The sequence below is a fragment of the Ictalurus furcatus genome, chromosome 27 (assembly GCF_023375685.1).
Source record: "Ictalurus furcatus strain D&B chromosome 27, Billie_1.0, whole genome shotgun sequence".
Classification (NCBI taxonomy): Eukaryota; Metazoa; Chordata; class Actinopteri; order Siluriformes; family Ictaluridae; genus Ictalurus; species Ictalurus furcatus.
Genome location: NC_071281.1, coordinates 15,187,821 through 15,209,919, shown reverse-complemented (window position 1 = coordinate 15,209,919; position 22,099 = coordinate 15,187,821). Strand labels below are relative to the sequence as shown.

The 22,099-nt window shown below is 41.7% G+C and overlaps 1 protein-coding gene across 3 annotated transcripts in view; it reads left to right on the top strand.

Moving 5' to 3' along the window:
• Positions 1 to 22,099, top strand: part of fto (FTO alpha-ketoglutarate dependent dioxygenase) — a 175,880-nt gene that overhangs the window by 40,810 nt on the left and 112,971 nt on the right. For all 3 annotated transcript variants that reach the window (XM_053617109.1, XM_053617107.1, XM_053617108.1), the window contains exons 6-7: positions 406 to 549; positions 7,494 to 7,613. In XM_053617109.1, the coding sequence (XP_053473084.1) occupies positions 406 to 549; positions 7,494 to 7,613 (264 nt within the window). The remainder of the gene's footprint in view (positions 1 to 405; positions 550 to 7,493; positions 7,614 to 22,099) is intronic.

Here is a 22,099-nt window from a genome sequence, read left to right as displayed (position 1 = left end):
CTAATACGGTAGCTGACTAAAACACCGACTACAACCACAGACACGCCGAGCGACAGTTATAACTGTCATAAAACACGAGTCGGGTGAACAGAATTATGGGATTTACTATATGGAAGTGGAATTATGGGATGCGTCTGCAGATTTGTTAGGGTAGGCGTGCTGGCAGTTTGTTTAAATCCACTTAGATGTACATTTCCCCATGTTCTTATCCGTTTCCCCATGTTCTTATCTGTTATATTGTAGTCTCACATTTCTCCCTGTTGACGTGCATGCTATTAAAAAGCTGTGGAAAACGTCTCAAATTCGTTTTTGGTACTAACCCCATCGTTTTATTCCAAAACGATTATACATATAGTCATAATGCATTGTTTATTGATGTTTGTTGTGACTTTCTTCTCAATGCAGTGCATAACAGGCACTTTGGAGTACATCCAGAAACGCTGCTCTGAAGCTTTGGAGAACTTGCACACAGATCCCGAGACTGGCGCAAAGAGTCTGCGCTCGCTTCTCCTCTCCACCCTACAGCACATAGAAGACATCCATAATGAGGTGTGTGTGTGTGTGTGTGCTTTATATATCCAGAAAACCCCCACCTTTTTAATCCAGTCTCTTATACAGCAAAATGTAAGCATGTGAGACCGATCTTCCTGTACACGAGTGTTTATCGTACTCAGAGACGCAGTTTCATCTTCATAGATCTAAACTTTACGTCTTTCTGTGATGTGTCACTGTATGCACGCCTGAGTTATAGGAATTAAACTGGGTGAAGATCCAATATGGGTTCACTTCCTGTTGACAGATAAAACCGCTCGCCTCTCAACTCGCCTCTCAACTCTCAATGTACCGAATCTTTCTCCGGGCGTATAAACGTTCGCAGCTCTATTATTATGGCTGAGGATTAGAAATGTAAAGTTCTGAAGAAATAGTATTTGTTCCCTCTACTTCCGTGTCATTTCAGGCGATGCGTGCCTCTGCCTTTAAAGACGTGTGATTGCAAATGAATCGAACAAGACGGCTCCTTACGTTTTCTTTTAGACCTTCAGAGGACTCGAAGCATTTGTGACTCAAATATTCTCAAGCTCTGAAATGAATTCTCTTCGTGTATTCATTGCGTTTAGAACTTTGTATTAAATTAATACGGATTAAATTACAGATATGCGGATACAACGACCCGTCGCCGTTTAAAAAATATCTGCCCGTTAGGCTCACTTGTTCTTCATGCAGTTTACACAAAGTTCCTTTCATTACTTTCGTGTTATAGAAGTTTAAATTGAATCCTACACGATCTCATTTCCTACAAATTTAGTCATGTGAATTGCTACAAAACACTAACGTGTGCAGGCTTATCGTGCGTTAAGGCGGGGCTTATCGTGCGTTAAGGCGGGGCTTCTCATACTTTTTGTGCAGATGACCCCGGATGGACGTTATGAATTTTCTGACTCCAGATGTATCGATATAGGACTAACGTAACAGTTGAACATTTTATTATGTGACAAACATGGGTACGTGTAACGTAAGCGACTGAAAACCAAAGTCTAGTGGGAAGTGTTATAGGAAGATAAATCCACGCCCGGGTGATGTGATCATGCATGGCATGTGATTTTACATGCGCATGCAAAAACAGTGCCAACGCGAGCAGCATCGAAAAACCGGCGTTCACTAGACGGCGCGTCAGAGCCGGAACATCCCTGTCCGCCAGGGTTCCAAGTCGAACTGTAAAATGTTTCCCCTGTCGGCGTGATTCTTCGAGAATCTCATGAGCTGCGTCTCAAATCGAAAACTCCGACCTTTTGGTAAGTTCGAAGGCCGCGTGAGACGTTTTTAAAATTCAATAGTGAAAACGGTTAGCATCAGTACTCAATGACGGTCTAGAATAGTACACAAGTATGTGATTTGCGACAGCCTTTGTTTGGCGGCGGTAGATAGACTGGGAAATTTGTTTGTTTTTGTTGAGGTTTTACACTGAGTGCGGAAATGCTATTGCGGAAAGTGAAAAAGACTCAAATAACTCCAGCGTCGCTTATTAATTTAAAAGCGGCCTGTCTGAATGTGACTCCGAGTAACATTTAAAAATACATCCATCCATCCATCCATCCATCTTGTATACCGCTTATCCTACAGGGTCGCAGGGAACCTGGAAACTATCCCAGGGGGCATCGGGAACAAGGCAGGGTACACCCTGGACAGGGTGCCAGTCCATCACAGGGCACAATCACATACATATTTACACACCCACATTCATACACTACATGCCAATCAGACTACCATGCATGTCTTTGGACTGGAGGAGGAAACCGGAGTACCCGGAGGAAACCCCCGCAGCACGGGGAGAACATGCAAACTCCGCACACACAGCGCAGTGGTGATAATCGAACCCCCGACCCTGGAGGGGTGAGGCGAACGTGCTGTTCATGCCATAAATAATCACCCATGCCAAGCCTGACTGTGGCTCTGCATGAGCATAAACCTCACACTCTGACCACTGAGATGACTGAAAGGTTGTATAAAGGTTGTACGTATGTATTATTATAACCAAACAACGGACCGGTCCGAGAAGCTTTCCATCCTACAGAGGCCCTGGTTCTACACTGCTTCTTCTAGTTTCTTTTCTGGACCCAGCATGCACGTGTTCTCCTGATTGATTGGGCCTGTTTATTTGAAGGTGCCCCTGAGGACTATAGTAGAATGATGAATTGTTATTCTAAGTTATTTATCATCACAGCCCGGTTTTCCAGTTAGTTTCCAGTAGTTTGACGTGTACGGCCATGACGGGAACAATAACGCAACAGCGCTGGAGATCTGAGCGGCTCCTTCCAGCTGTTTCCATAATAAAAAAAAAAAGGAAGCGTATGCGATTCGTGCGAGTGGAGATGAGAGAGCTGAGAAATGTTGTTGAAGCGGGCGGGGTTTTGTGTCCCGATGTTGATTGCGATAGAAATGGCTGTCTGGGGTCACCTAAGTATATAGCAAGGGTGTGCTGGAGGATGTTAAAGTGCACCTATTATGGTTTTTCAAATATTCCCTTTCATGTAGTGTGTTATGTAGCTGTTTGTGAATGTAAAAACATCTACAAAGCTTCAAAGATCAAAGCGCACGACAAACGCTGTTATTGACTCCCAAAAGAAGGAACCGATTCTGAACAGCTGAAACGAATCCTTAGTGATTCCGGACTTCACTTCCTGTACTAACCTACGTAGGTTTGTAACAAAAAGCCCCACCTCTGGTCTTCATCGGCTGCTCGTTGACAGCGGTAGACCAATCACAACAGACTGGGACATCTGACCAATCAGAGCAGAGTATGCTCTCTGAAAGGAGGAGTTTAGAATGAATCATTTTAATGAGTCATTTGTGACACTGGGGGGAAAAAAGGTAATGCTGCAGTTTAAATTATGAGCATTATTATGAAAGTGTTTTTTGACCTCAGATGCATGTATGAGACCTTTAAAACAAAATTAGGCACGTTTCAGAACCATAACAGGTGCGCTTTAAAACAGGTTAAAGCACAGAACGCGTCGTGTGTGATTAGTTCAGTGTGAGTAATCGCGATATAGTGACAATCACAACGCAACCTATTTTTAAGGAAAGAGCGTGTCGAACAGTTTTTAAGCTTGATGCTACGAGTGTAATGTAGCGAATACATATGCAGCTTTGAATACTGTATGTTACTATACAGTAGTGTCTTGCAAAAGTATTCACCCCCTTGGAGTGGGAGAGAAAGTCAATATAGTTCGCAAAAATTATTATTATTATTTTAATTAAAATAAAATAAAAATCATGAAAATTTGGGATTTCATAAGTGTTAACCCCTAAATTTGTTTTGGCGCTACCTTGTTGCCATGACAAGTCCAAGTCGCTCAAGTGGCTGAATGGAGTCGACCTGTACGCAATGAAAGTATCTCATGATCTCAATATCAATATATCTGCTCCTGCAAGATCCCAGAGTTTTTGTTTGACAACATACCCAAGCAAAGAGAATCATGAAGAGCTATCAAGACAAATCCGGGACGAAGTTCTGGAAGAGTATCAGTTAGAGTTTTTGTTCTAAAACTTTAAACATCCTACAGAGCACTATTAAATCTCTTATTGAAAAAATGGACAGAATACGGCACAACTGCAACTCTGGCTAGAGGAAGCCATCTATTAGAAGTGAGTGACAGGGTAAAGAGGGGATTAGTCAGAGAAGCAACCAAGAAATCAGCAGCTCAAATGGAGGAAGCTGTTCACAGGACAATCATAGGCTGGACGCTCCACAGATCTGGGCCGTATGGAAGAGCGGTGAGCCGCATTTGAAGTTTGGGAGTAAGCAAATATGTGTGGGAAAGTTTCTCTGGTCTGATGACAACAAAATTCAACTATTTTTTTTTTTTTTTTTTTGGTCAGCACTTTAGGAACACCATCCCTACAGTGAAGCATGATGGTGGAAGCATCGTAACGAGTGTTCTCCTTTAAGCTCTCCTTGACCAGAGTCGTACCAGAGTTGCGCCATATTCTTTCATTTTTTTAAATAATAAAGTATATTTTACATGCATACATCTGGATGCATGCCAAAAATGTCTGATACAGCATGACTTTGCAAATACCGATCAGATCATTTGCATTTGCTAAGCTTGTGTCTACAAACCACTCTCAATTGGAAAAAAAAAAAAAAGAACTAAAGAATGGTGTTGTGAGAGAAAGAGAGAAAGATCCATCATCCACAATCTGCTCCTTTTCACTCTCTACCTGCGGCAGGTGGCATTTACTCTCAGTATCTCTCCACGCCAGACGGCTCGGCTCGAAATGCCAGCCGCTCGCTTTCTCTCTTTTTGTGCCCGCTGCGAGGCCGCTCCGCTGGAAACCGGCTTCCGTGTTGGCTCAAAGCTGCCTGCCCAGCCTGTGTTCTCTCTGTAAAGGACAGGAGGACAATCAGAGCGGGAGGGAGGGACAGACACGGGGACGACAGCTAGCATTCGTAGCCTCCGGCTTCTGTAGGGCGCCTCCGGATGAGCTAGCGCAGGTTAGAACTCCCTCAAAAGCGTAGCATTTCTTTGAAAAGGAGCCGGATCGAGGCGACCGAATACCGTAAAGCACTTGTAATCTGCGTGTGTACGAGGATAGCGTCCATTTCCGAGGCACTGTGATCTTTGCTTATCCAGATTTAACGCAGAGCTCAGGGTAATGTTTATGGATTTGGATTGCTAAGCTTTATTCATATTCAATGCACAGATATTAGCCGGTTAGAAATTCTCGTAACTTTGATATCTTCGTCGAAAACGAGTAGCGTAGATGCAACAGGCAGAGATTTTAAAATGTCAATAAATAAAATAAAATTACATTCCTGTAGAATCGAGATTAGGTTTAATTGTGTGTGTGTGTGTGTGTGTGTGTGTGTGTGTGTGTTTTGGAAAACGATCGCAGACGCTAAGACTACCTGAGTGTAAAACCCCCGAAAGGTGTAATGAAATGCCCTGAGATGTTTGTATCCGCGTGCTAAAATTATACACGAGAACGTAGCAGTGCTAATCTGTATGTCTGAAAACAATGCAGCATTTCAGTGGAATAAAAGCTGCCACGTTGCCAGGTCTTTGTTCCTCGGTTTAAACTCCATTGTAGCCTGTCGGGCTGTGTGTGTTCTTGACGTTCGACTGATAGAGCTGGAAATGATATGTGTGTGTGTGTGTGTGTGTTTTTTATTTCAGAGCTTAGCTTTGTTGAGTGTTAGTAGGAGGCCACGTTTGAGCTGCTCATTTCCATTTGAAGCACCCACGTAGGCACACACACGTAGACACGCACACACGCTTAGCAGGATTAAAAACATCTCTTCAGATGAGTGAAAACGAAGGAAACCTCCCAGAGGAAAGGTGACGAGGCTCTGCGGATCCCCAAAGGGAGAACGACGAGGGAGGAGACAGAAAGAGAGAGAGAGCGAAGTAGAAGTGTGTGTTGCTGGAGGAAGAGTGTGTCTGAGGGGTTTGCCTGCACGTCTGATAAAACCGTTCGCTTTCTCACAGGTGACAACGAGGCAGGAAAATAAAACAAGAAACCAGACAACGAAGGCAAAAGGAAATGCAGATGTTCCACAGCTGTGACAGTTTTGATTAGGGCTAAATAAACCATGCTAAAGTAGCAAGAAAACAAAACAACCAAACACAACAAAACAAAAACATCTGTGACAGTCCATGTGCATTCTTAGGAAAAGAAAATCTAGAACTCTGAAGGGTTCTTCAGCGTGTTCTTTTTTTTTTGGGGGGGGGGGGCGGGCACCCTTAATAGCACTCTGTAGAACCTATGGCAGTTTTTGAATCAACGAGGAAGTGGAGAAAAAGATATCTTTATCATGCACTTAAAGTTAAGGGTTTTAAGGTTGCAAAAGGGACAACCCTATTCCTAACCCTGACCAAAAACTAACCCCGCCCTTAACCCTGACCAAAAACTAACCCCGCCCTAATCCCTGACCAAAATCTAGCCCCGCCCTAAACCCTGACCAAAAACTAGCCCCGCCCTAAACCCTGACCAAAAACTAACCCCGCCCTAATCCCTGACCAAAAACTAGCCCCGCCCTAAACCCTGACCAAAAACTAGCCCCGCCCTTAACCCTGACCAAAAACTAGCCCCGCCCTAAACCCTGACCAAAAACTAGCCCCGCCCTTAACCCTGACCAAAAACTAGCCCCGCCCTAATCCCTGACCAAAAACTAGACCCGCCCTTAACCCTGACCAAAAACTAGTCCCGACCAAAACTCACCCCGCCCTTAACCCTGACCAAAAACTAACCCTGCCCTTAACCCTGACCAAAACTAACCCCGCCCTTAACCCTGACTTAAAAACTAATCCTGGCCAAAAACTAACCCCGCCCTTAACCCTGACCAAAAATTAACCCTGCCCTTAACCCTGATCACAAACTAACCCCACCCTTAACCCTGACCAAAACGAACCCCGCCCTTAACCCTGACCAAAACGAACCCCGCCCTTAACCCTGACCAAAACTAACCGCACCCTTAACCCTGACTTAAAAACTAACCCTGACCAAAAACTAACCCCACCCTTAACCCTGACCAAAAACTAACCCCGCCCTTAACCCTGATTACAAACTAACCCCATCCTTAACCCTGACCAAAAACTAACCCCACCCTTAACCCTGACCAAAAACTAACCCCACCCTTAACCCTGACTTAAAAACTAACCCTGACCAAAAACTAACCCCACCCTTAACCCTGACCAAAAACTAATCCCGCCCTTAACCCTGATAACAAACTAACCCCGTCCTTAACCCTGACCAAAAACTAACCCCACCCTTAACCCTGACCAAAAACTAACCCCACCCTTAACCCTGACTAAAAACTAACCCCACCCTTAACCCTGACCAAAAACTAACCCCGCCCTTCAAAAACTAAAACTCCCCCCACCCCGGCCCCGGCCCCCAAACCTGTTAACTTAATTTCACAAACAGCTTGATTTGTTTTATTGTAGACATGTGCATATATAAACATAAAAGTATTGTGTGCATTCTGGCAGGTGGAGTTCGAGTGGCTGAGGCAGTATTGGTTCCAGGGCCGGCGTTATGCTCGCTTCTGCAGCTGGTGGAGTAAACCAATGGAGCGTCTGGAGACTGACTGGAAGCAGATGGAGAGGATGGTAAGACCACAGATACCTAGACATAGAACAACACCATATCAGACTTTAGGAACATACTGGAGAAATGCTTATGCCTGTGAAATGATATAATGAATAGGAATTTCTCAGCTGAAAGCAATTTCAATACATATATTTACATATCATTGTTCATTTTCACACACTGTTGGGACACCAGAGAGTTAAATGACGTGATGTCACATGTTCCTTCTTCACACACTGTCTTAATTCTTAATCTGTTTACAGTCAATGAATTAAGTTCAAAAGTTAACTCAATGTTTTCATGTGGAAAGTTCCTCCTATTCACAGTCGGGTTATGCACGCACCAAAGTCGATTTTCTAAGCTCCGCCCATTCAGATCGCCTGCCTGTAGTTCACACCTCCACGATTGCTGGAATTTTCTTTATGAGAGACGTCCGAGACAGGGTTTTTCATTAGGATCTGGACAACCATCTTTAAACCTAAACACTTTCCTTTAAGCCTGTGGGAGGCTTAAAAGGGGATAGAAAATACGGACTAGAGAAGATGCGAAATAGAAAAAGAAAAAGAAATATAAGCTAGAGACAACTTTAAACCATGAGAAATGCAAAAATACTACATTGATTTGATTTGTGAATGGCAAGGAAATATATTGCCGCACGAATAGACCTAGTTGTAATGATCACAGGAATGGTTTGATTTAACAACATGGATCCCACCCCACCTCCTCCACTAACCCCGCCTCCCCCCCTCCGCCCCCGTCCCCCTCAGTGTTCACCACTGTAATTTTTTTATATCGCACCAAATCGAGGTCATGTATTTCAAACTGGCCTTGACGTTTTAACATCCCAAAAATGTCGATTTCATTTCAGCATGCCACAACGTCGTATAAAGTTTTAGCGCCCGAAACCGTCTGGTGCGACCGTCTGAGTAGCGCTCAAGCCCGTCGTTTAGGTCTGAGGTCTAAATACTGCCGTGCGCAATTTTGGTGTTAAAAATCCTCTCCGCCCGCACATAACTCAACTCTGGATGCGACCCAAAACGCACCAAAGCGTGATTATTCCCATCGCTTGAAGTCACTCTGGGTTCAAAACGAGGATTTGGACCCTGTTAGCTTCCGTAATACCATCCGAGTATCAAAATGATCGTCAGTTTAAAACTTAAAAACGCTACTGTTGTCGTTATTGTGCTACCCTCAAGGAACAAATTGCTACAGGCATTTAATATAAGAGGAAACTGGCTTTAACTTCACTGGGTATGGCTTTGAGTCATGATGTGAGTGGGAACAAACTGCAGCTCTGTGATTGCGATTAAATTCAAGAGGGTGATGAGTCAGATAGTGCTGTGACGTTGACACACTTCCCGAAAGCTCTACTCTTTATTACTGTACCGCACTTATACGTGATTGTTTCGCTTCTCTTATTGAGAGTTTAAGGGCCAGATTTCTTGTCTTCTGTTCGGGACGGTATAGAGAGTGTAGGTCTGGGAAATATATTTATATTTAAATGAGTGAATTTTATTATTATTGAATTCGCATATGTCCTATAGAGGAAAGCTCAGCTGGTTCGCAGGCGTATGGTTCTTTAAGACGGCACGTTTGATCCATATGTGCAATTCGGGATATAATAGAATATAATGTGGAGACGATACTCACGAGGTCTGATTCCTTATTCAGCTTTCTGTAGTCGAGGTTTGAAGTGTGTGTGAGTGTGTGTTGCTGTCGTGTTGGTCTCGTGCGCTCTGCTTTTGTACTTTGCTTTCACACTGCAATATGGATCGTAAATACCACTTTATACCGGCAGTTAATCTGATTAAGTAGCGCTGCAGTTCATACGAAGACGGTGTATTGTGTTACTTTAATTGACACAATCAAGCCGATTCGACATCCCGGATTATAAACCCTCAATTAGTCGTCGCGTCAGTTGTCATTTTCTCGCGCAGTAATTTAATGCACTGTTTTTGGAATATTGCTCGGTCAGATGAATTCTCTCGCCGGTAACGAGTTATATTAAAAACAAAAATAAAGCTTGTGTTGCCAAAGAATGTGAGTAGTTATTTAAAAAAAAAACAAAAAAAAAACACGCAATGCTGATATTTATTCCTAAAATAAATCCAGGTGATGTTTTTTTTTTGTTGTTGTTGTTGTTGTTGTTGTTGTTTTCCCCTAAAATTTTTTAAATATATAAAACTAAGATATAAGGTCCGGGTCCTCGGTAAAAGCCATCAGATTGGTTCTATTATTAGTTACATTTTTAAAAAGTATTACTTTAATTATTAAATTAATAATAAGACATGTTCAAGTAATAAATCTAAGTTTCTTTTCACTCAACTAAAATATAATATTATAGAATATATTATGGATAATTAGAATATTTGGCAGCACTATCTCACAATTTCAGTTGAAAGTTCTCTTTTTTTTTTGGGGGGTTGGGGGGGTTACTATTCATAAATAGTAAACAGATTTAAACTGTTTATAGCTAAACTGTTCTTTGTTTCACGGTTAAAACATGCAAAACTAAGTCGTTTTATACATATAGACGTTCATCCTGAATATTAAGTGTAGGGATTAATACGTACCTGAAGTACTGAGGTAAAAGTCCGGAACTGTTCTTAGATCAGTGTTAGGAGTACTCAGTGGTTTGTTGTTTTATGCCTGAAATCAGTCTAAATGACTTTCTGCGTTACTTGTCACCTGAATGTACGGTACACGCTAACATGCTAACATGTTCACGTTGTGATATTTTGTCATACTGCTTCAGCTGAAAAACGACCTACTATGCTTCGCCTTTCCAAGCTATACTTAACCCTAACCTTAACGCCAGGTCCTGAACTGTTCTTAGATCAGCATTAGCACTGCTTAAACACCTAAATGATCAGGTTATGGCGAATACACAAATTTTATTCAAGAGATCATTCGAAAAGATTTTCCAAACAGCTTTTAGTGGTACAAGGGTGTGAACTGAGTTAGTCTTGGTGTAGGATATTTTGTTTTGCCACTAGGGGATTGCTTTTCAATTGAAATCAATCTATTTAACTATCAAACAAAAAACGATATTGTGTTATAGCTTAATATATAAAACATAAATGCTTTGTGCATATTCACCTTGATCATAGTAGCCATTTAGATTAAAAGTATTAATCTGAAGTACTAGCAAAAGCAAAACATATTATTATTACTGTTATTATTATTATTATTATGTAATGTTGCTTTATTAGTCGAATTCTGTCATGGGCAATACATTACATGAAAGACACCATTTTTAAGCAAAGACAAATCTCTACAATAATAGTAAAGGCATCTAAGCGGGTATTTGGAGTCAGGGCAAGAAATGCATTTTATTCAAGAAATAAATTTCGAAGAATTTCCATTCATTCATTTATGCATTCATCTTCCGTCATGGTGGATCCAGAGCCTACCCCAGGAACACTGGCGGTGAAGCGGGAATACATCCTGGATGGGATCCCAGACCATCACAGGGGCACCACCCACACACAGTCACACACTCATTCACAACTAGAGTCACCAATCCATTTATCCATTTATCGGCATGGTTTTTGGGAGGTCGGAGGAAACCAGAGGACCTGGGAGGAAACCCACAGGGACATGTGGAAAACATCACGTCATGAAACTCCACACAGACGGTAATCCAAGCTCGGGATTGAGCCGGGGATCCTGGTGCCGCACTGCCCTGTGAATTTCCAAACGCCGCTTATAAAGCTTTTCTGGTGTATAATGTACAGTATAATGTATGGTATAAATAAGAGTACTTACCTGAAGTGTACAAGTCCGGAATTACTATTATTAATATGTTCTGTCTAACATAGTACTGTCTAAACATTAAGCATAAATATTGAATTATTATATATATATATATTTTTATCGGTTTTATTAGTTTTATTCGGAAAAAAAAAAAGACATTAAAATTTCATTTCTCCAGGTGTTTGGGGGGAATCTGGTACAGCTTTGTTTTTGCTTCTGCAGGAAGTGTTTATGACAGTGAGATGAGAGTCAGTAGGGGGCACTGTTGCATCACCACAGTATTCAGATGGACTGCATTTCTCTCTCTCTCTCTTTCTCTCTCTGTCTTCTTTGAGCAGTAATCACATCTAATGTGCTGCTGGGGCTAAGGAGAGGCACTTGGGCCAGCCATGCAGTGTAGTGTGTGTGTGTGTGTGTGTGTGTTTGGATTCGAGGTAGGATATAGAGGTGAGACAGACTGAGATGTAAAGAGAAGTGCTGCTGAGAGCAGCTCGTTTTTCCCTGTGTCCAAAAATGCAGGTTAAGAGCCGCTGCTATCCTCTGGACATGGAGTTACACACACACACACACACACACACACACACACACTCTTCTTACAAGTGTATGGAGGAATCTGATCTGACGCTTCCTCCAAACACACCCGTGAATCTTCCAGTCCTTGTCCATAGTCAGAAGAGCTTCCTCTGTATTGTAGCATGAGCAAACGATTTACTATATTGCATGATATTAATATTTAATAAATTCATAATATGCATGTTTGAGTTATTTCAGGATTCCGACTCAGCGTTCTAGTGTTCGCAAAAGAAATACTGAAACTTTCAGTCTTAAGTTGCAATGATTTTTGCAAGACATTTTCAATGTATAGGCTCTTCTTTTTCTTCTTCTTTATATCATTCTTACGACCGCATTATTAATATGAATAATAATATCGTTATTATCGTTTTTGTAGTTATATTTTTTTGAAGCATTTGATTAAAAGATTTTTTTTTTTAAAAACCCAACAAACCTTGTAACACAATGAACGGACGCTTTTATTTAATTATTTATTATTTGTTATTTACGTTTAAAAAAAAAAAAAAAATTGTTTGGAATTTTTTGCACGACTGTAGTTCTGTTTGTGTTGGATTAATTAACTCATTAAATATTGCTGGGAATTTGCACTACATGGCGAAAATCAAAAATTCACAGTACTTGTTTATACCGGGTATAAACTAATAAAAGAGAAATCGATATAAATCCGTAACGTCTGATGTCCGACGCGATCCGGAAAACGCGGGCGTTCGCAGGATTGATGTTTATTTATTCCTTTCTAATAGACACTGATGACATTTTAAAACTGACACATTTTAAGAGTTGTTGTTTTTTTTTTTTTTTTTTTTAAATTTATTTTATTTTAAAGAAGAGGCCCCCCTGTTTTTCCTCTCGGCAGATTTGCAGCGCGGACAGATAGGAGGGTCAGCGCAGCTTTGTATTTGAAAGTGAAGGGTGTCAGTGGTTACCCGTATTCCTGATAGTTTATTAGAAGCCTTTCTCTCCCGTGGGCTTTTCACGCTTTTCTTTCTCCCGTCTTGTCTCTCGCGCCCACTCGCTCCCTCGCTCTTCAATCTGTTGTGATGCAAATTCTCGACCCGTCTATTTGAATGACATCCTGATAAAGCGGATCTTTTCCTTTCTCTCTCTCCCTCTCTCTCTCTCGCACGCTCTCGACGCGCTCGCACGCGCTTTATGAATTGACGTGCCGCTTAATATATATGTATAGAAATAGCTAAAAGTATGAATAAATAAATACGCGGAATCGTGGGTGAAAAGGCGGATTGAAATAGAGACACAGGGTCCGAGAAAAGATGTTCAGCTGTGTTCTGAGCAGCGCAGGCAAAAGACCTGGAGATGCTATCAGGCCTCAGGTACCTCGCACTGTGTATATATGTGTGTGTGTGTGCGGTGTGAGTGCGTATAAAGGACATCGGCAGTACTTTCGCAGGGACACCTCGTGCCGTCCCGAGCGAGTCCTCGGTGGGCGTCGCTTCTCCCCGAGGACCCGCTATCATCCCTATCGTACATCACTGACATTTATTTAAAGCTCCAACAATGCGAACCTCTTCCCCTGCTTGACAGGACGCAGATAGTCCGCCTTATGCAGAATATTTTAAATACCGGCGTGGCATTTTTTATCTTCCCCTTTCTTCTGTGGGGCGCTGAAAGGAGGAGAGACAAGACTGCGAAATCAGACAGGCCTTTCTGGCTTTCTGAGTGTGTGTGTGAGTGTGTGTGTGTTATGCTGATGAGACGGTTGCTGGAAATGTGACTGTTTTAGCTACATGATTCGGGCCTAATTTCATCATTTTGGCTCTGCTTGTCACCACTTAAACCTGTGCAGGGAGATTTCTCTCTCTCTCGATCTCTCTGACTTACTACTTCTTTTTTTTATTTTATTTATTTAATAGATGCAAACCAGTTGAAGTCTAAATCAAGGCCGTTCATGTCTGTGTAGTTATTTGTGTTTGAGTTGTGATATCGGTGATTTTTGGCTTTGGAGAGGAATTAAAAGTACAGTCAAGTCAGGAATGTTGGAGGTTGACTGTTAAAGATATTCAGATGCTTGAGCTCCCTATTAAAAAAGGATTTAAGTGCCTGTTTATTTATTTAATCATTTAAAAAATACAAGAATTCCATTTTGTTGTGAGTACACGAGTTCATATTTAGCACTGAATATATACACTCAATGAAAAAAATATATATACTGTAAAAATATACACTGTGAAAAAAGAAAAAAAAATTGTTTTATATCCAAATGAGTTGAGGGGGAAAAGAAAAAAAAAAAAATTGGATTCAAAAACAATCAACACAACTTTACATTTTCCCAAAGGTTCCTCGGGAGGTTAGATAGATAGATAGATAGATAGATAGATAGATAGATAATTTATTGGTCCTCAAAGAGGAAATTTGTTTCCACCGTGGGTGCGTAGAAAAACAAAATCATCACAACATCATACATATAAACCATCATAACCAATCACAGGCATAGCGCGGAGAAGCGGATCAAAAGAAAACCATCGGGAGGTTAACTCGGGAGCTTAACGAGCAGAGTGTGAATCTTTAAAGAGGGGGTCTAAGTGGAACTTTCTCTGACTGGTTCTACATAGAACCTTTAACGGTTCCTCTAAAGGGACAGTCTGAAAGAAGGTATTTAAGGTTGTCGTTCAAATGAAAGAAAAAAAAAAAAAGAAGATTTCAACAGGAGTTCATTACTCCGGATTAAATATGGAATGACGGAGTGATGTTTTTTTTTTTTTTTCCAGTGGAGGCTGCGTTCCCGCAGTAGATAGTGACATTGCAAGTTATTTTTTCATTGTTTGTTTGTTTATTTATTTATTTATTTATTTATTTATTTTGCGTTCATGTTTGGCAAAATCGTGGGCTAAATATTGGTCCGACTAAGGTTATATTCTGAGGTGCTTCAGTGGAGTGTGTGTGTGTGTGTGTGTGTGTGTGTGTGTGTGATTGGACAGTAACTGGACAGTCTTTTAGCAGAGAGAAGACAATTCAGGAGGTCGCAATCGATATCTGATTAGGTTATTGACCTACCTGTGTGACTGTGTGTGTGTGTTTGTGTGTGTGTGTATGCATTTGTGCGTGTGTGTGTGTGAGGTTGGCAGACAGTGGAACAGAGCGAGAGACAGGGGGAGAAGGAGGGAGAGGGTCAATGTAAATGTTATTGCAGTGTGAGCTCATTTGATCAAAGCCTCTGAAAGGTTAAGTGAATCCAATCTGGTTTAGTGTGTCTGAGAGGAGGTTGTGTGTGTGCGTGTGTGTGTGTGTGTGTGTGTGTGTGTTTGCTCGCGGGGGGCGGGAGCGAGGTGAACAGAGAAAGGATTATCATATTGCCAATGAAATAGCGGCTCTGGTGTGGAGCGCCTCTCTCCCTCTCTAATGCATTTAGACAGCAATTGGCCTTAATAACCTTTATTGACTTCAGTGGGTCAGAGCCAAGGATCTAATTATTAAAGTGTATCAATTTCATCGGAGTTTAGTGCTCCGGCGTTCATATAATTATTTTAAGGTTGACCGAGGCAATTAATCTCCATTCACTTATTTGATGGCTTTGTAAAACATTAGGAATGTTGCGTTTCTGCGGCACATATTCATCACTAAAAAAGATTTTTTTGAATATACAACTTTCATCCAGCCGCAGTGTCATTTTCTGAGATGGTACGGCTCAGCGTGTGTTTTTAATATACACGTCATGCACACTTGTAAACGAACGCTCTGTAAATAGTGCCGAGAAAGGGTGCTGTGAATTCTTCCACAAGTGATTTATATGGATTGCTGTAGGTGAGGGTTTATAGTTTTCATTAGGACAGTGTGTTAATGTTAATACAGACCGTGTGTGTAGGTGTGAGCCTGAAATGACATCCTTATGAGGACATTAGGCATGTCCCAGTGAATATACAAGGAAGGAATAACACGCTATGGGCTGCGCTGTAAGTTTTTAATTCCGTCCTTCCTTTTATAATTTATTCATTTAGTCCTTCCTTCCTCCCTCCGTCCATCCCTTCCTTCCTTCCTTCCTTTTTATAATTTACTAATTTAGTCCTTCCTCCCTTCCATCCTTCCTTTCTTCCTCCCTTCCATCCTTCCTTTCTTCCTTCCTTCTGTCCTTTCTTCTGTTCTTCCTTCCTCCCTTCCTTCCTTCCTTCCTTCCATCCTCCCTCCCTCCATTCCTTCCTTCCTCCCTTCCTTCCTTCCTTCCTTCCATCCTCCCTCCCTCCATTCCTTCCTTCCTTCCTTCCTTTTTATAATTTATTAGTTTAGTCCTTCCTTCCTTTCTTCCTTCCCTCCTTCCTTCTGTCCTTCCTTCCCCCCTCCCTCCCTCCCTACCTCCCTTCCTTCCTTCCTTCCTTTTATAATTTATTAATTTAGCCCTTCCTCCTTCCTTCCTTCCTCCCTTCCTCCCTCCCCCCTCCCTTCCTTCCTTTCTTCCTTCCTCCCTCCCTCCATCCCTTCCTTCCTACCTCCCTCCCTCCCTTTCCTTCCTTCCTCCCTCCCTCCCTCCATCCCTTCCTTCTGTCCTTCCTCCCTCCATCCCTTCCTTCCTCCTCTCCTCCCTCCCTCCATCCCTTCCTTCTGTCCTTCCTCCCTCCATCCCTTCCTTCCTTACTTCCTCCCTCCCTCCATCCCTTCCTTCCTACCTCCCTCCCTCCCTTTCCTTCCTTCCTCCCTCGCTTCCTTCCTCCCTTCCTCCTGTCCTCCCTCCCTCCATCCCTTCCTTCCTCCTTTCCTCCCTCCCTCCATCCCTTCCTTCCTTCCTTCCTTCCTGTGCTGGGAAACTTTACAAAACACTGTAACTGTTACAAAGCTCTGACTCTCGATATGCTTTTAATAAATGTTACATAAACATCTCCTAACAGAAAACTTCACTGACGATTATACATTTTTCTTTATTAAACAACAGCACGTTTTTTTTTTTTTTGTTTTCTAAATCTGGTTATTGTTAGGCTTGGATTAGGCTTGGATACAGGTCCTAGTGTATAAGATGCTACTATAGAAATGATAACGTTTTAGAATGAGTGCATTAATATAAACCTTGTTTATGTGTAACAGCCAGAAAAATAACGCACACCTTCTGACCAATCAGATTCGAGAATGAAAAAAAACTGTGGTTTTTAATATATATATATATATATATATATATATATATATATATGTATATATATATATATATATATATATATATATATATATATATATACATATATACATATATATATATATATATATATATATATATATATGTATATATGTATATATATATATATATATATATATATATATATATATATATATATATATATAATAAACTAAATTAAGAGCCAAAAGAGGTTACTCCTCTCTCTCTCTCTCTCTCTCTCTCTCTCTCTCTCTCTCTCTCAGTTATCCCTCTGTCCTTCCTGAGCAGTGTGAAGTGATTGTTTAACTGCCATTTATTTCCAAGAATTGCAAAAAGCAAAAAAGAAAAATGGAAATGAGTGTTATTATTCTTTTATAATGAGAGCACTGATATGGGCTGATAATGCATTTTACATCACGGGGCACCTCATACAGAAGAATGGGGCAAAAAAGAAAGGAGAAGAAAGCAGTGTGGAACTGTGTGTGTGTGTGTGTGTGTGTCTGTGTATGTGCAGTATAATATGCGGGTAAAAGTTATTCGCCATTCCCTTTGAAGTGTGCATTGAACAGGGTAAGCTGAATTTCAGCCAGGCCTGATAGTGTTCAGGGTAAACACTTAAAACCCTTTAGAGAATTTCACGCCCTGATTTGCCAATAGCAGTGTGTTTATGCTGCACTGTGAGTGGTGTGTGTGTGTGTGTGTGTGTGTGTGTGTGTGTGTGTGTGTGTGTGTTTTAACTGGAAGGGTGTAGCTGTAAGCTTTGTACCTGCAGACCGAGGGACTGGATACTCATTGGCTATACAGGAATTGATATTGTGTGTGTGTGTGTGTGTGTGTGTGTGTGTGTATTGGGGGGTGTGTATGTGGACAATATCTGCAGCATCAGAGGAAGATCTGATGGATATTCAGTGCTTCTTTAATGCTTTTGGAACCCCAGAGCCTGTGAAGCACGTGCACACACACACACACACACACACACACACACACACACACACACACACACACACACAGAGTGAATTTTTGATTTGTTAGATATTTAAATACAACTATCCCTACAAGGAGAAGAATTAAAAAGGAATGAAATAAGAAATGAATTGAGAGAAGAAAGGATGGGAAGACGAAGAAGGAAAGGAGTAACTGAATGAATGACACAACCGTGCAGCCATGGAGAGTTTTTAATCATGGCTAAATGACTCGTGAATCTTACTGTCCGAGGATAAATATTCTCTGATAAATGCAGTTGGAGGTCGCAAGAAATTTTTTGATATTTCTCCGAGACTTGAATTGGATATAGATAGGTTGTTTTTTTTTTAAACATGTTTTCTGAGGGATTTGTTGATGTTCATGGTGATGTTGACTCTGGTGGTTCTGTTCCTGTGCTCGTTGGAGAAGTACTCGTTTTATCTAGGACACAATTGAACATCTTACATCATCTGCGTAATCAGCCTTCACCGCATAGAAAATCATGAGGCCCATCACGTATTTATTTGGTTAGACGGTTGTATAACTGAAGTTCTTCCGTCTGTGGGTCTGTGAGGTAATTGCTCAGAGATAGCACAGATGGCTAAGCAGGAATTACAGATCAGTCCTGATAAATCTGTCTCGCTATCTCTCTTTTTCAAGAACCGTTTTTTAACCTTTAATTCTTGCTGTTTTTGCTCATGGTTGCACAAAACTGACATCAGGCATTGCCTTCACTTACTCTTTATAGTGGATATGATACATGATTCCATTCAAAAGTACAGTTTTCTTTTTTCTATGTAGTCGTCACTGTGGTGCTGGACTTTAGGACTTTGGTATCTTAATGGAATCACAATGGATTCTGAACAAAAGTGAGAAACAAAGATGTTCTACCAACAACCAAACAAACAAACAGCAGCCTAACTAATCAACCAACCATCTAGCCTTTCAACCAACCAAACAAACAGCAACCTAACCAACCAGTCAACCAACCAACCAACTAACCAACGTACCAACCAACCACCAAATCAACAACCCAACCAACCAACCAACCAAACAAACAAACAGCAACCTTAACAACCAACCAGCAACCTAACCTACCAACTGACCAACGAACCAACAAACCACCAAATCAGCCACCCAACCAAACAACAACCCAACCAACCAACCAAACAAACAAACAGCAACCTAACCTACCAACCAACCCTACCAACCAAACTAACCAACCAACCACCTACCCTACCAACCAACCACCAAATCAACCACCCAACCAAACACCAACCCTACCAACCACCCAACCATCCAGGCAATCAAACAAATTTGGTATTTTTTATTCATTTTAGGGTTGCTGGTTCATGGTCATCTCTCTGATGAGTATAATAATTATTAAAATGAATAAATAATTTAGCACAACAATCAAAAAGACTATGCCTAAATTTGAATTCAAACACCCAACCAAACAACCACCCAAACACCCAGCTAACCAACCACTCAAACGCCCAACTAACCAACCACTCAAACACCTAACCAAACAACAACCCTATCATTCACCAGCCCAACTTACCACCCAAACAAACAGCCAACTAAACACCAAACCTATATACCAACTGACCACCTATCCAAACCCTAAACCTACCACCCATCCAAACCCCCCACCAGCCCAAATTTGGTATTTAACAAAAATCATTGTAGGCTTGTTGGTTCGGATTGATCTCCTCTATTGGGCGTGGCTTAACTGCCAACAAATTCCCTAAATTTAAATCCATATAGTGTTTTTTTTCCATCAAAACAGAGCTACTGCGACTAGATTCTGTCTGTATAATTTCAGATCGTACAGAGTTCTTGTATTTATATTTGTATATTCAGGCAGGAAGCTAAAATAGACCAGGCTCGCGTGCCAGCGGTCGGACTCGCAGGGCTAATTTGGTCTGACCAGCGAAGTACATCGGTTCGACTGGGCCAGGATGCCTGCAGCAAAAGACAAACAGTGTGCTGGTAAACAGACTGAGAAATCCAAAACAACAAGCAGACCAGAGACTACATAACATTTTTAAAGGTCTGTATAGTGGGTTTGACAGATTGTGTGACACACAGCATCGTCTCCATCACACTCCAGTTATCCGTATTGAACTTTTATTGTATGTCGTTAAGATTTTGAAATCCCTACATCCAGGGTGCTCCATCCAGGGACATATTTGGTGCATTTTACTTGGTTCCCTATTTAAAATATTCACCGTGTGAGGATGTTAGTGCTGTAGTACATAAGTAACGTTTTGGAATATTTGCTTTTGAGCTTTGTTGCTTATTGTTTTTCTTTTAAAAAAAAAAAATAAAAAAAAAATCCCTATCTGTCAATTTCCACCATGATCCAGGTCTCACCTTATGACACACCTACCAATTTGACAGAATAAGGACTTTTTAATGACTCTGAAACATTCCGTTAAAGGTAATTCAGTTTGGAAAATTTGGAGTTGGTGGTAAAATAGTTTCGTCTGTAACGGCTATGTCTGGACAGTCGTCATATCCGTTAAATCAGAGGATTTGGTTTGAGATCCCCCTTCTGGAATAGTGTGGTTAAGCCAAGCAACTTTTGTTTGGCGTTACTTTGCACTGGAGAACAAAATCGAATGCGATTCATTGGAAAACGTGCTTTACACGGAGTTGGAAATGCCTTCCTGCAAGCTGGAGCTAACGTACAGAACCTCCTGGTGTTCGATAATTGTTCTTACCACACCACGGCGATCGCACAAGAAGACGCAAAGCACGAGATGGAAAGGCAACAGAACGCCACACTCGAAAGCACTCCACGCAGCATGGCCTTCGGCCTCCTGAGCTCTTTGGCCTCACGGTGGTGAGGTTCGAGCTTATCCTCTTGGAGCCAGGTTTCATTTTCCTTTGAGCAGCGGGCCAACACTAACTGTATTCAATCACGGCTGTTTTCCCCGAATATCACTTTGCAGCCACCGTGGAAGAAACTCTAATGTAATGAAAATACCTGAGGGTTTGGAGAACCAGCGACTTCTTTACGGGGTTAAGCGTTACTTCAGGCAACGTAAACGAGGCTGGACTGCAGAACACGAAAAGGGGGGGAGGAGGGGGGTATTTGGCCTCCGTCCTGCAACCGAAGAGCTTTCGCTGGCAAGAAAAGGAGTAAGATCCTTATCTATGGATTCAGTTCATCCTCCTGATCCAGGAATAGATGGAAATGTTGCATGTGTGCGTATGTGACTACGTGAGTTCGTGAAAAAGACTCAGGAAGGAGCGTATGTGACACCAATTCAGCGTCAGAACGTTTCATAGACCGTCTGCAGATGCTTTTTTTTCTGAATCTGAGACGTTTTGGCTCACATCTATAGACTCCGTTGAGATGCTGAGTAAGTGGTCTAGCCATTTAAACCTCTAAAAGCGATCTTGTATTTTCCGTCATGCGATCGGGTGTCTCTATCCTGATTACTCCCACCTTTTTCTTTTCCCAGCCTAGAGTTAAATAAAGGCAAGAAGAAGACAACAGCGATTTTAGCTTCTGCCTCATTTAGCGGCAGGGAAAGCATACGAACAGCTGTCGAGAACACGGAGGGGCCTTAACCCGACTCGCACAATACTTTCAAACGCTCGCCTCTATTGTCTCGGCCTTCTCTCGTCTTCAAAACGCGCTCCTGTGATGTTGCAGACGCATTTTTCTAATGTTTTACACTTCATATAATCCCTTCTGTGGCACGTTGGTGTTGGGGGGTGTGCGGGGATTGATGGCTCTCAGAGTGCTCATGAGGTCAATTTGGCTGAAAGGGCAAGCACTCAATCACTTTATGTGTGTGTGTGTTTGTGTGTTGGGGAGGGGTCAGAGGACACACACTCGAATATACACACACACACACACACACACACACACACACAAACAACCTGATCTTCAATGCACTTCTTCTCATTATCGAACTCGTTCCTGTAAACCAGCCATATGTACTCAAAGTGTTATTGACATCTTAATGGTGTTTATACCGTGAACGTCATTCTACCTTTCCACCCCAAAAGCACACACAATTACACAGTATCATGCTACCACAGGCTGAAAAGGTGTCTCCGAGATTTCCTGAATTTCATCGTAGGATTTCCAACGGCTCGGGT